This window comes from Ovis aries, chromosome 23 (genome assembly GCF_016772045.2).
Source record: "Ovis aries strain OAR_USU_Benz2616 breed Rambouillet chromosome 23, ARS-UI_Ramb_v3.0, whole genome shotgun sequence".
NCBI lineage: Eukaryota > Metazoa > Chordata > Mammalia > Artiodactyla > Bovidae > Ovis > Ovis aries.
In genome coordinates, this window is record NC_056076.1 from 23,337,009 (window position 1) to 23,352,327 (window position 15,319).

General features: G+C 36.2%; 1 protein-coding gene across 6 annotated transcripts in view; it reads left to right on the forward strand.

Annotated features, from left to right (window-relative positions):
• The window catches only part of NOL4 (nucleolar protein 4), a 461,414-nt gene that overhangs the window by 137,861 nt on the left and 308,234 nt on the right, over positions 1 to 15,319 (forward strand). For all 6 annotated transcript variants that reach the window (XM_042239581.2, XM_027960833.3, XM_042239576.2 and 3 more), the window contains one exon: positions 4,079 to 4,211. In XM_042239581.2, coding sequence (XP_042095515.1) covers positions 4,079 to 4,211 — 133 coding nt within the window. The remainder of the gene's footprint in view (positions 1 to 4,078; positions 4,212 to 15,319) is intronic.

Genomic DNA, 15,319 nt, shown 5'->3' on the forward strand with positions numbered 1-15,319 from the left:
CATCCCCAAGAATGAAAATATTATTCCCATGATTCAACACACAATTGAAAATCATTTTTTAAAAACCCATAAATTAGTTAGAGCTGTCAAATTATTAGTAGGAAACTCATTTAGATATTGATATGTTTATTAATAGGACAAAAAATAAGGTCAACTTTGAGCCAGCAGAGCCTGCATATGCTAAGTCCTTCTGGCTTCTAAAAAATCCCGAGTATTTCACATTAAAAAAAAGTGGATTCTTTTAAATGATAATTGGACTAGGAAAATAACTCTTATCCTTACATTTTAAAAATTCTACCTTGGGTGTACATTGTCTTAAAACTGTTTAGATAAATGATGAATTATATTACTTAAAACATTTTGGAGATTGTGATCATTGAAAGATAGGAAAGTGGTTAAATAAGTCATGGTAAAAATGGAAATCAAGTGAGATATCCCTTTTGTAGTGTTATATTTAAATTTAATAAATGTTTAACCAGTTATCTTAACCAATATTTATTGAGTACCTTCTTATGTAATCGTCAGTCTTATAGGTAGTGGAAATAAACTGAATAAATTGACAAAATCCTTGCCTTTATTAAGCTTATCTTCTAGTGATGGTGGGGACCATAATGGAAATCAATGATGAAATTATGTGAGATGATACTAAATGCTAGTAAGAAAAATAAAGACAGCCAAGAATGGGAGTTCCTTTAAAATTACAAAATACTGTATCCAAAGTAAGATCAGCCTTCTTATAAACTATTGATGAGAATTTAAACCACAACAGACTTTTTGGGAGAGAGTTTGGCAATAATTAACAAAAAACTTTAAAAAGTTATCTATATGCTTTGACTAGAAATTTATACTAAGGAATTTAATGTATAAAGCAATTTACATATTAGGATGTTTATTGCATTGCTAATGGTAATGATTGGAAATATCTAACAATGAGAAATCGTTGAATCTACAACATGGTAGCCTCTACCCATACAGGGATATTGAAATTTAAACAAAATTAAATTAGCTAAAATTAAATGTTCAGTTCTTTAGTCACACTAGCTACATTGATCAGCCATAATGTGCATTTCGTATAAACCATTCTATAGAACAGACAGACACTGCAGCATCGCTCTTTGTATCGAATTTCTCTTTAAATATACACATAACCTCACACACATACTTTTTACATGTAGATACATTTATATATCTTTCCTAATACATTTATATAGCTTCCCTGAGAGCTCAGTTGGTAAAGAGTCCACCTGCAATGCAGGAGACCCCAGTTCCATTCATGGGTGGGGAAGATCCCCTGGAGAAGGAATAGGCTACCCACTCCAGTATTCTTGGGCTTCCCTTGTGGCTTAGCTGGTAAAGAATCCGCCTGCAATGTGGAAAACCTGGGTTCCATCCCTGGATTGGGAAGATCCCCTGGAGAAGGGAAAGGCTACCCACTCCAGTATTCTGGCCTGGAGAATTCCATGGACTATATGGTCCGTGGGGTCGCAGAAAGTCAGACACGACTGAGCACTTTTACTTTCACATTTATATAGGGGCTTCCCAAGTGTCGCTAGTGGTAAAGAATCCTCCTGCCAATGCAGGAGACACAAGAGACATGGTTTTCACCCCTGGGTCAGGAAGATGCCCTGGAGGAAGAAGTGGAAACCCACTCCAGTATTCTTGCCTTGATAATCCCATGGGCAGAAGAGCCTGGCAGCCTATAGCCCAGGGTTTCAAAGAATCAGACATGCCTGAGCGATTGAGCACGTGCGCGCACACACATACATATGAAAGACAAATTTCTCTCTCACACACATATACATTATCATGCAAATAATATATTACTAGACTACATCTAGCTTGCCCTTTGTAGTGCGTATAATAAACGCTTTTATAAAGACTCTTTATAAAGTATCCACAGCTACTTTATAAACACAGATTGATCATCTTTACCATTATATTTAAATTCATTTTTGTGTGTGTTCATGTATAATAAATATAAATCTTATATACTGTAGAATTTCTTACATATTCTATATAATAGTATCAAACAGCTTTGTGCTTATTATGTACTTCATGTTGTTTTAACTACTTTAAATATAATATAGTCTCTCAGTCATTACACAGCCCTATGAGGTTGATGCTATTTTTATTATTCTCATTTTACAGGTGAGGAAACTGAGGCACAGAAATGTTAGGTAACTTGCTTAAGGTAACACATCTAATAGGTGGCAGAGTATAAACCTGAATCCAGGCAGTGTGGCTCCAGAAAATGTGCTCTAAAATAATATATTACAGACAATATATATATAGTATATATAATGGATATGCATATTATCAAGCTATGTGTGTGTACTGTGTACATATGTGCATATATGGTACACATTGATAATGTGAATGTGTGCAGTGAATTCTGTTATTTTTTCCTCTTTGAACATAAATATTTATTTCAGATGCTTTGTATTTTTCATAGAATTTAGAATTGGAGAAAATGTCCCAAGAGAGGGCATGTGTCTAGGAGAAGTCTATGTGGCTGATGGCCCAGAGGCCTGCCAGTGTGGAATTTCCTTGCTGAATTAATGGCTCAGACGGTAAAGCGTCTGCCTACGATGCAGGAGACCCGGGTTCGATCCCTGGGTCGGGAAGATCCTCTGGAGATGGAAATGAAAACCCACTCCAGTATTCTTGCCTAGAAAATCCCATGGAAGGAGGAGCGTGGTAGGCTACAGGCCATGGGGTCGCAGAGAGTCAGACCCGACTGAGCGACTTCACTTTCAGTGCTCCATGGTAGACCCAGACACTAGCAGAACCTTTGATAGAGGAAGAACACCCAGATACCTGGGTCTGACCTAAGGATCAGAATGCCCGTTGTTAGTGTGCTTGAATGTTCCTGTTTCCTGACCATAGCAATTTCTTCACTGATGCCAAGATGCCATTTATGAAGCCAAGGGAACGCTTTCTATTCAAAGAAGCTCTTTTCTCAAGCCTGGGTCACATCATAATGAATCCCAGTTCTGGTATGTAATAGTGTAATCAGTTATCTAACTGCTCTGTGCCTCAATTTCACAATGTGTTAACTGGGTAAATTTCATAACGCACTAACTGGGTAAATGCTAACTCACAGGTTGGATGAAGCTGACATAAGTGAACAACTAAATAACAGAGTCTGTGATATAATTATCAGTACTACTACTGCTGCTACTGGTAATCATTGCATCAATGTTAAACTTTGAGATCAAATATTTATGAGTTGAAGTTAAACCTGGTGGTTTCAGTGAAACATTTTTGGTATTTTACACGAGTTTCTTGGGTCTTCCTGCCTACATAAGCACACAGCATTTGTCCGAAAGTCAGTTCTCCCAAAGGAATTTGCTTCAAGAAAAATGATTATAGCAACATAGCATATATTTGTTTTAACTTAATATTTGATAGATTTTTTGATGAATTGACAATTCGGCAGCTTTGCCTTTTGGGAATTTAGCCATTTGCTGATTTGGCTTTCTGTTGCTGTTTGGCTTCTGAATCTTTTGTACTTTTACTTAGAATTTTTTGTTGTAATGCCATTTTTATTCCCTTGCAAGGAAGAAAGGCTGTTCTAAGATTAACTTGTTTTCTGACTAATAAGGACTTTGAATCTAAACATGTAAATTTTTCTTTAAGTAGATTCTATTCTGTGTACCAATAAAAATTCTTCAGTTCAGATATTTTATTACAGTGTCAGAGTTTTGCTTAAAATATTTTATTGTCATTAAAAATAAAAATGTGTTTCTTTTTATGCTATATTTTGTGATTGACTCTTAGAAAGTTTTTTAATAATTAAAAATATATTCCTTCATTATTCAGATAATTCCTCAACTACATCCTTCTAAATACATTACTTTAAACCTTTTACATCTTCCTGTATACAAAGACACATTGAATCTTCACAAGTCTTCATGTCTTATTTGTTATTTCAAGCATCTATTCATGTTATCATTTAACTGAGCCCTATAAAAGCTTACTTACTGGCTAAACTTTAATTGATCCTATAGATCAAATAGTCATTATCTGAGTATATTATGTTTTATGATACTTGATGATATGTTAAAACCATTTTCAGGATGAAAGTTCAATAGAAAGTGATGAATTTGATATGAGTGATTCAACACGGATGTCGGCTGTGAACTCTGACCTCAGCTCCAATCTCGAGGAAAGGATGCAAAGTCCCCAGGCTCTTCATGGCCAACAAGATGGTAAGCCTTTTAAACTGAGCAAACAAAACAATAACATAATCCTGGATCAGAATTGATTAAAACAACCGCTTCTTATTCTGGTGGTAATTTTTTATCTGTTTCTATGGAGACTTTTTTCTGTACACTAAGGTTATGTTATCCACTTCATTATTCTTAGATGCAACTACTTGGATTAAAACTGTAAATGCTAGTTATAAAATTCAAGCTTGCCCATGTTTCGCATTCTGAGCTTAAAATGAGTTACATTAGTGGACTTTGGGTTTCTGTAATGTTTTCTAGCTTTGGTTTCTTGGACCATTATTCTCCTGACTGAATAAAGGGTTTAATAATGGTCAGAGATTAATGAGGATGTTTTGATTTTACTGAAAGACAAAGGAATAGCCAAAAAATAATTGCTATAAAAGAACAATTTTACCATAGTGATTTTGCTGGGTAAGAAGATTTTTGCTGCGATTTGGAGCTGTTTTATTCAGCTCTGAAGAAAAGAATGATCATGATCTTTCATTCCTGGGTCTGTTGATGATTCCTGAGTCATTGCACTGTCCTTGATAGAGGAGTTAAGGTCGAGAAAACTGGACGTGTAGAGAAGGCTTAGCAATTAACACTTTAGGCCTAGTATATTCAGAGATTTTTTGAAACTATCTTTGTAGATTTTTGTCTTTGTAAATATAATATCCTGCATGCAAGGAAATGTTCCTTACTTGGTAATTGCAGATAAAAATTCAGGCTTACAAATAGAAGGAAATTGTCCAATTTTATTCAAAATTAGTTTATTATTCCGGTAATTAACAAATTTACATGAGCTTTTTGACTGTGTATTTTTGTGCCTGCATCTGTTGATAGCAAAGCTCTTTACTTGTTTTCTCTGGTACTTGATTTAAAAACTGGTTGCACAAGATTACTGCATTTCTAGCTTCTGTTGGTGTTCTTATGTTGTCAAACGAGAAATCCCTAGTTTTAATCAGAAAGTCTTTATAAATGTGAGGGAGGACTTGTGTTCCCACTTCAGATGAATCTAAAAGATGCTTGTGTCCTTGATGGTGTGAGTTACAAAGAAGGAGCAGGACACTGGTCATCAGTGGCTTTAAAATCACATTTTACTCGTTAAATAGTATAACAGCTCTTACAACAGAAATGATGCTTATTTGGGAAATTTCTAAGAATGTAGTTCTTCTGGTGTGGCTATAAATTGCTTTTTTTCTTCTAAAATATTAGTAGATTTTCAGATTTTGTTTTTTAATGAAAAACGTATAGCACCAGGATAATGGAATAACCATATATATATGTGTGTAGTTGGGTGGGTGTGCCTGACCATCATCTTTTTTACTTCTTAATTTTGGGGATCATAAATAATAAGAGCATGTCTCTCATGATGCAAATCCTTTATTTTCTTGATTGAAGTCTATTGTGGATCTTTGGCTAGGAGACAGTTGATGTGACATAAATATATGTTGATTTTAATAAAATATGGAGGAATAATGTCAAATATTACTTCATCTTAGGAGAAGGCATTGATACCTTTCTCATTGTATGTTGATGTGTGCATCAAGGATAAGGACATACCTAATAGTTTCTTCTCCAGCCTAAGCCTAAGCCTTCCCTGACATGTTTAATGCCTTCTCCTCACACTTCTCTTGCAGTTTCCTCTGCTTGCAATTACCTCTTCTTTCTCCTGCATCACAGGTTTTCCCCAGAATCCACATACACGCATGATGTAATAAAGGCCCTCCTTAGGAGACCGCCATTAATCTCACGGTGTCCCTGTATTCATTGCCCTTTCCTCTGCCCCCACCCCCACGATACTCTTTACTGCAAAACTGAGGACCTGTCTCATCTCCACTTCCTCACTCTACTCTTCCCGGCTCATCTCAGGTAGGGTTTCATCCTCACCATCCTATTCTACTTGCTCGTGTGAGTGCTACCAGCAGTCTTCATGTGGCCTGATTCTTTGATCCAACCTTAGTCCTCATCTTTCTAATTATTAATATAAAAGGATCACACACCATTTGCTTCCTGGTGGGCCTGTCTCTGGGTTCCTTTTTCATTGTTTAGTCAATAGATGGTGGAGTATGCTGGGGTGCAGCCCTTCTCCATCTCCTCTTCTGTGCTCACTGCCTAGATGATCCCATAATATCACTTGGCTTTCAATATGATCTGTACCCTGATGAGTCTCACGTTTGCCTCTCCAAGCCCTAATATCTTTCTTGAGCTCAGGACTCTCTCCTCCTCTCTATTACCTAAATTTTAACATTCTTCAGAGGATTTATCAGGGTATGAAATGATATTATTTTTCTTATCAGCTGTTTTTCTTCTATACTATAAATATCATATTAATTAGGGAATCTTTTGTGTTTCTGATTTCCTTTCAGTTTCTCCATTCGAGATACTTCTTAAATAGTCTATTATGTAAATAATTATGCCCCATTATGTAAATCTAACTTTTCACCATAATCATGATTTGTTACATACATTTTGCATATTTTTTATGATTTTCTTTTCTCTTTCTCCCTGACAATGGCACTCTCATAGGTAACCCATACTGACAAACTAACATTCCTGAATTTCTCTGTGTATACACACACACACACACACACACACAGACACACACACTCACACACTTACACACAGATGTACATACTCGGAAGATTTTGTCATCATTTTATAAAAATAGGTTATATCTTTTACAGTAGTCTGTTTCTTGCTTTTTTCATCCATATTACCTTTTTTAAGAGCTTCTTGAATACTAAGATGTATATATAGTATGTGTGAGTGCATGCTCAGTCATGTCAGATCTGTGACCCCCATGGACTGTAGCCCACCAGGCTCTTCTCTCCATGAGATTTCTCCAGCAAGAATACAGGAGTGGGTTGCCATTTCCTTCTCCAGGGCATCTTCCCAACCCAGGGATCAAACCCACATCTCCTGTGTCCCCTGCATTGGCAGGTGGATTCTTTACCACTGTGCTATCTGGGAAGCCTGTATATACAGTCTGCTGCTGCTGCTGCTGCTGCTAAGTTGCATCAGTCGTGTCCACCTCTGTGTGACCCCATAGACAGCAGCCCACCAGGCTCCCCTGTCCCTGGAATTCTCCAGGCAAGAACACTGGAGTGGGTTGCCATTTCCTTCTCCAGTGCATGAAAGTGAAAAGTGAATGTGAAGTCGCTCAGTTATATCCAACTCTTAATGACCCCATAGACTGCAGCCTACCAGGCAGGCTCCTTCGCCTATGGAATTTTCAGGCAAGAGTACTGGAGTGGGTTGCCATTGCCTTCTCTGGTATATACAGTCTAAGGTTCAGTAAAAACAGAGATATGGTCCCTATGCCTTTAATTGACACACAATCTAAAGGAATAAAAGTATACATATACCATTTGCTTTTGGTTACAGTTCATTGAACCAATGTGGGAAAAGTCCTAGCTCTGTAAAAATAAGAATTCATGCTACTAAAACTTTAAATTTGTGTCTCCTTGAAATCAGTGGGGATGTAGAATACTAGGACTACCTTGGGTCTGGGGGTATATTGCTTTCTGTGGATAATATGCTTTGATCTTTAGTAATCAGTGGGTAAGGACTTATGATGTAACATATCCAGTTATGGTAGCAACCTGAACACAGCTTCCATCTAGAGTAGTCTAGTCCAGGGATTTCAAAGCATCACTGGCCTCCACCCACTCTGTGCCAGTGTTGCCTACAGCCAACCATTATGGCCAAAAATGTTTATAGACACTGAAAATGTCCTGTGCATACCAAAGTTAAGGACACTGCATCTCTGGTGTAGGCAGAGAAGGACCATCTCAGTAATAATCCAAGAAGATGAATATTAAGAAGGCAATGGAGAGAAGTTTAGAAGTGGAAATTGGAGTGAAGGCTAGGAAATATGAGTGTATGAAACTCCAGTTTAATATTCATAAAATATGGACAAGATAAACATTTTAAAGCTAAAGCGTTCTATTTTCTTTAGTACTAAGCAGTTACTTTAAGGTATTATTGGAAAGAAATTGAAATAGCATATTGTCAGTTTTCAGGACTCTTTCCCATACTTATAACACAGGAAAGTGTAACAGAGTGTTGTTGGACATAGTGAGTATAAACTTCTTCGGTTCTCATCTCACATGGTAATGGATGATTTTTAAATCTCTTCAATATCAAGGGAAAGAAAGAATATGAAATATAAATCAGTTTTTAGATGTAACTATATAATGCACATAGGAAAAAGAGAGGAAAAGAAGGAAAATGTCTTGCCATCAGACTAGATAATTAGGTAAAGGTGAAGAAAATACAAACCAGAATGATGAATTTGATAAGAAAAAAGTGTGTCAAAACTGATGTGCAATATTCAATTTCTTTTACTTATTTTAAGTTTATAATGCCCTAACTCAATTAAAATATAGAAATGCACAGAAACTTTGAATCTTTGTTTAGGAAATATTTTACCCTCATTTAAAAAATTGAGGTATAATTTACATAACACATCATTATTAGTTTTGATGTACAATGTAACAATTTGTCTGTGTAATACATTGCAAAATTATCTCCACAATAAGTCTAGTTAACATCCATCATCTCATATAGTTACAAGTTTTCTTTCTTGTGACAAGAACTTTTAAGATCTACTCTTTAAACAACTTCCAAATTACAGTGCAGTATTATTAACTATAGGCCCTATGCTGTACATTAAGTCCCTAGAATTTACATAAATTGGAGTTTGTTCCTTTTGACCACCTTCACCCATTTTTTCATTAAAATATATTAAACTATGTAAAAATTTTTTGCTATCTTCAGTAATACCTTTAGGATAAAGTTGTTTAGCATATTACATAATCATTTGACTTACTCAGGACACTATGAGGTCCTTTAAGCTCTGGTGAAGTATAAGGAGCTTACTGGGCAACAGGTTCTTCACTGCAGTGGTTGTGGCCCATGGAATTCCAAAATGCTTTCCTGGATCAAAAAGCTTAGAGGTGCTCTGTACTCGAATGTTCATCAATTTGTAAGTATTCTTGCTTTTCCATCTATTTCAATGGATTATAAATAGAAATGTTGCTTAAGGCTTATGTTGTCCAATCCAAGATGCTAGAAATTTGTGGGAATGTGGACTAGCTCATAATAGTATTTTTTAAAATTATTGATTTGGAATTGGTACCTAAAAATAGCTGATTTATCTTTTGTTCTTGTCTTAGGTAATTTATTATTAATAAAGGATATCTGGCAAAAGTGTTGGATTTAGAAACAGACAAAGATTCAGTTCACAATATTCAACTTCTGATAGAGAAATACTTTTCTAAGAGATATCTGAATTACTTTTCTGAGTTAATAACATATTGTATACTGTTGATAGTTTTATAAGGAAAAATTTGTGCTTTATGAAACTCAAAAATATTGTTAGATTATCACTAGCAAAGGATTTATGTATTTTTAAGTCACAAGAAATTGTATTTTCCCTTTTGCCATTTTTAAAAGACTATAGGAATATAGAACTATAAAGAGAAGTTGAGGCACACCTTTCAAATCTTTGCACATTAGCTTATTTGCCTTTAAAAGTAAGGGATTACAATAGGAAAATTGTATACATTTCTCTTTGGCCCTCATTCTGTTTTATTTTGGTTGTGACATCACAGAATATATTGCTCTAAAAGGTATTGAATGTGCCTTATCTCTCAATGGAATTATGTAGAGATATTTTTAACATAATTTTTGCAATATTTTGGTACTTCACTAACGTATGAATGACTTGTTTATTCATACATCATATTCAAACAGTAACTTGTTTATTCATTAAAAATTAACAATGGCATGTGCCAAGCAAAGTAGTGTAATGTCTAGAAACAATGAAAGAGGGAGAGAGACTTGTGAGGGAAGAATTCCCCTTAAAGTGCACTGACGTTTATTTCAGCTTTTACCTATGATTCCTGGAGAGGCAAATGGCTCCCCACTCCAGCATCCTTGTCTGGAGAATTGCATGGACAGAGCAGCCGGGCGGGCTACAGTCCATGGAATCACAGAGTTGGACACGACTGTGCAATTTTCACATCACTTACCTATGATAGACTTCTAAAGAATATATTCAAGGCGACTTTTTTCTTTCTAGTATATGTTTTCTAATTCTAATAGCATTTAGAAATGCATCATTCATTTACCAGAATTTGAAAACATTTCACTTTCCACGTATTTGTTTTCTAAAAAGGTTTTAATATGCTTTGATTGGTCAGGCCATTTTTGATACACAGAAAATAATTAATTGGAATTCAGTGGCTAATATGCATATAATTATTAGAATATGGTGTATATGTATACAAACATAGTGTGCATATATATATCGTATGCATGTATGCTCAGTTATGTCTGACTCTTTGAGACCCCATGGCCCACCAGGCTCCTCTGTCCATGGGATTCTCCAGGCAAGAATACTGGAGTGGGTTGTTGTTTCCTCCTCCAGGGGAATCTTCCCCACCCAGGGATTGAAACAGCATTGCCTGCATCTCTGAATTGGCAGGAGGATTCTTTACCACTGAGTGACCTGGGAAGCCCATAAACATCTCATAATAATGATTAATTACAATAAACTTCAAAGAACTTTAGGTCTTACTGCTGAGAGCAGGTAATTTTTTTTTGCATAAATATCAGTTTAATGAAAGTTAAGTAATAATTTACATAGGCTGTTACTATATTATAGGTAATTCAGTACATTTTATTAATATTGCTCTTCAGTTTATTGCACTTAGCAGATACTGTGTTTTTTACAACTTGCAGGTTTATGGCAGCCCTATGTCGAGCAAATATATCAGTGCCAATTTTCCAGCAGCATTTGGTCACTTTTTGTCTGTCATATTTTTGTGATTCTTATAATACTGATATTTCTAACCTTTTTATTATTATTATTATATCATGGTGATCTGAAATCAGTGATTTCTGATGCAGAAGCTTAGTGATCAGTGTTACTATTGCAAAAAGATTGACTCGTGAAAGGTTCAGATGATGACATTTTTAGTATAAAGTATTTTTAAGTTATATACATTATTTCTTGAGACATAATGCTATTGTACACTTAACTGACTGCCATATTGTATTAAGATAACTTTAATGTGCACTGGGAAACCAAAAATTTCAGATGACTTGTTTTATTACAATACTCATTTTAAATATGTTCATCCTGAACTGAACCCATGTTATCTGCAAATAATAGGTAAACATTTTGTATTCTAATATCTGAACATGAACATGAATATTACATTGAACCATATGAACTTGCCATATTGACTCAACCTAATAGTTCAAACTCTCAAAGAACTTAAAATATTGATAGGACATGAAAATGATTAAAGCAAAAAGGTTTTGAAGTTGGGATATATTTCTGTTTCAGAACAATAATGCATACACATGTACAGCAAGCATGTGTCTTGGCTAGTAAATGTATAAGATGACCATAATCTTGTTTTAAGTGTAAACATGGAAGGGAGTAAATGTAAAAATAGCAATTTAGTTGTGAGGTAAATAACTGTGTAAAGCAATATTGCAATGGCAGTCACATTTTTTTCTTCTGTCCTTGTTTAGATTATATGCTGGACTGACAGCATAGACTCCTACCTGGGGAACTTATTTTAAATATACAGATTTAGGGGGACCCATCTCAGATGGGATGCCTGAGGAAAAAGGATGGTGCCACTACTACAGATTATAATTTTGAAGATACCACGCACATTTCTATCTGACAGTTTTGGAGTCTGAAGTTGGCAGCAGAATTGGGTCATGCAGGTATAGTTCATACTCAGATGCTGCTTTTGGTCAGTGGTACCTTCTGTGTCAGGCCCTCTCCAGTGACTCAGCTAGTTAAGAGTCTGCCTGCAATTTGGAGACCACCTCTAATGCAGGAGACCCGAGTTTGATCCCTGGGTCAGAAGATCCCCTGGAGAAGGGAATGGCTACCCACTCCAGTATTCTTGCCTGGAGAATCCCATGGACAGAGGGGCCTGGCAGGCCATAGTCTACGGGGTCACAAGAGTCAGACCTGACTAAGTGACTAAACCAACCACCACCACTTTCTGAGTCACTTTTCTGGTGAGGATCGTGTGAGTTTCTATGGGTTTCTTTTCTTCTTCTTCTTTTTTTTTTTTCTTTTTAACCTACAATTTTTTTTAACTTTATTTTGCTTTGCAATACTGTATTGGTTTTGCCGTACGTTGACATGAATCCGCCACAGGTGTACGTGAGTTCCCAATCCTGAACCCCCTCCCACCTCCCACCCCATATCATCTCTCTGGATCATCCCCATGCACCAGCCCCAAGCATCCTGTATCCTATATTGAATATAGACTGGTGATTCATTTCTAACATGTTTCAATGCCATTCTCCCAAATCATCCCACCATCTCCCTCTCCCACAGAGCCAATGGAATATTACTCAGCCATTAAAAAGAATACATTTGAATCAGTTCTAATGAGGTGGATGAAACTGGAGCCTATTAAACAGAGTGAAATAAGCCAGAAAGAAAAAACACCAATACAGTATACTAACACATATATATCGAATTTAGAAAGATGGTAATGATAACCCTGCATGTGAGACAGCAAAAGAGACACAGATGTATAGAACAGACTTTTGGATTTAATGGGTTTCTTTTAAAATTGTGTTCTTCGTTATGGAATTTGTTGCACATTGCATTCTTTCAGTTCAGTTGCTCAGTCGTGTCTGACTCTTTGCGACCCCATGAATCGCAGCACGCCAGGCCTCCCTGTCCATCACCATCTCCTGGAATTCACTCAAACTCACGTCCATCGAGTCCGTGATGCCATCCAGCCATCTCATCCTGGGTCGTCTCCTTCTCCTCCTGCCCCCAATCCCTCCCAACATCAGAGTCTTTTCCAATGAGTCAACTCTTCGCATGAGGTGGCCAAAGTACTGGAGTTTCAGCTTTAGCATCATTCCTTCCAAAGAAATCCCAGGGCTGATCTCCATCAGAACAGACTGGTTGGATCTCCTTGCAGTCCAAGGGACTCTCAAGAGTCTTCTCCAACACCACAGTTCAAAAGCATCAATTCTTTGGCGCTCAGCCTTCTTCACAGTCCAACTCTCACATCCATACATGCCCACAGGAAAAACCATAGCCTTGACTAGACGGACCTTAGTGGGCAAAGTAATGTCTCTGCTTTTGAATATACTATCTAGGTTGGTCATAACTTTTCTTCCAAGGAGTAAGTGTCTTTAAATTTCATGGCTGCAGTCACCATCTGCAGTGATTTTGGAGCCCCCCAAAATAAAGTCTGACACTGTTTCCACTGTTTCACCATCTATTTCCCATGAAGTGATGGGACTGGATGCCATTATCTTTGTTTTCTGAATGTTGAGCTTTAAGCCAACTTTTTCACTCTCTCCTTTCACTTTCATCAAGAGGCTTTTTAGTTCCTCTTCACTTTCTGCCATAAGGGTGGTGTCATCTGCATATCTGAGGTTATTGATATTTCTCCCGGCAGTCTTGATTCCAGCTTGTGCTTCTTCCAGTCCAGCGTTTCTCATGATGTACTCTGCATAGAAGTTAAATAAGCAAGGTGACAATATACAGCCTTGATGTACTCCTTTTCCTATTTGGAACCAGTCTGATGTTCCATGCCCAGTTCTAACTTTTGCTTCCTGACCTGCATACAGATTTCTCAAGAGGCAGGTCAGGTGTCTGGTATTCCCATCTGTTTCAGAATTTTCCACAGTTTATTGTGATCCACACAGTCAAAGGCTTTGGCATAGTCAATAAAGCAGAAACAGATGTTTTTCTGGAACTCTCTTGCTTTTTCCATGATCCAGCAGATGTTGGCAATTTGATCTCTGGTTCCTCTGCCTTTTCTAAAACCAGCTTGCACATCAGGGAGTTCACAGTTCACGTATTGCTGAAGCCTGGCTTGGAGAATTTTGAGCATTACTTTACTAGCATGTGAGATGAGTGCAATTGTGTGGTAGTTTGAGCATTCTTTGGCATTGCCTTTCTTTGGAATTGGAATGAAAACTGACCTTTTCCAGTCCTGTGGCCGCTGCTGAGTTTTCCAAATTTGCTGGTATATTGAGTGCAGCACTTTCACAGCATTATCTTTCAGGATTTGAAACAGCTCAACTGGAATTCCATCACCTCCACTAGCTTTGTTTGTAGTGATGCTTTCTAAGGCCCACTTGACTTGACATTCCAAGATGTCTGGCTCTAGATTAGTGATTATCTGGGTCGTGAAGATCTTTTTTGCATTCTTTATTGGTTTAAAAAAATCTCTGTTCTAGCCTATTATATTTTATAGCCTGCTGTATCTGCATATTGCACACCTTGGATTTAATTTAAGAAAACACACACACATGCAATTCTTTTTTATCACCCTGTGTACATGTGAATACAATTTTAGTAAAAATATGTTTGTGACTAAAATTGCATCTAATTTAGCTGAACAGAATAGTTTTGGTAATTATTAAAGTATACAAAGCAGCAATAAAAACAACTACTATTGGCCATTTAATTTAGTTGGGAAATCTAATAAAGCATGTTTTTAATAAAAATGATGTATAACAGGATATGTGATAGGAAATTAAATTTAGTAGTTAATTTTTAATGATGGTGACTTTTCAGTACAAAAGCTATTAAAATTTGTTGAGACTTAACACTAAATTCTTTATAGATGTTGTGTTGTCTTGAGTAAGGCATTTCCATTTTTCTACAAACTGTTTTCTTTTAACTGCTTATAATTGTTTAGGAAATTTCGTACAAAGCAAAAATGGTTAAAAGAATGTTGATATATATTTTTTTCACATAAATGGAATAAAGCTTTTGACTTCCAAAATTGAACCTATTCTTAGCTCTGTCATTGTTTTCAGTTTTTAAGCTGAATGTGCTTCTGTATTTAAAATACATGAAAATGATACAGTGCTGCTTTTTTTTTCTTAAAACAAATTCTAATGCCTGATGAAAACATAATTTTTATAGTAAATTTATTGAATTAACTCTGGAATGAGGTAGCTAAGCTCATGATGTTTTTTGAGAGCTTTCTTTTCATTGTAGTTGCTCTATAAGTAATTATATTATAATTTGCAGAAATATAATGTATTATTGTAAGCTTTGTTGAGAAAATCATTAATTAATTGTA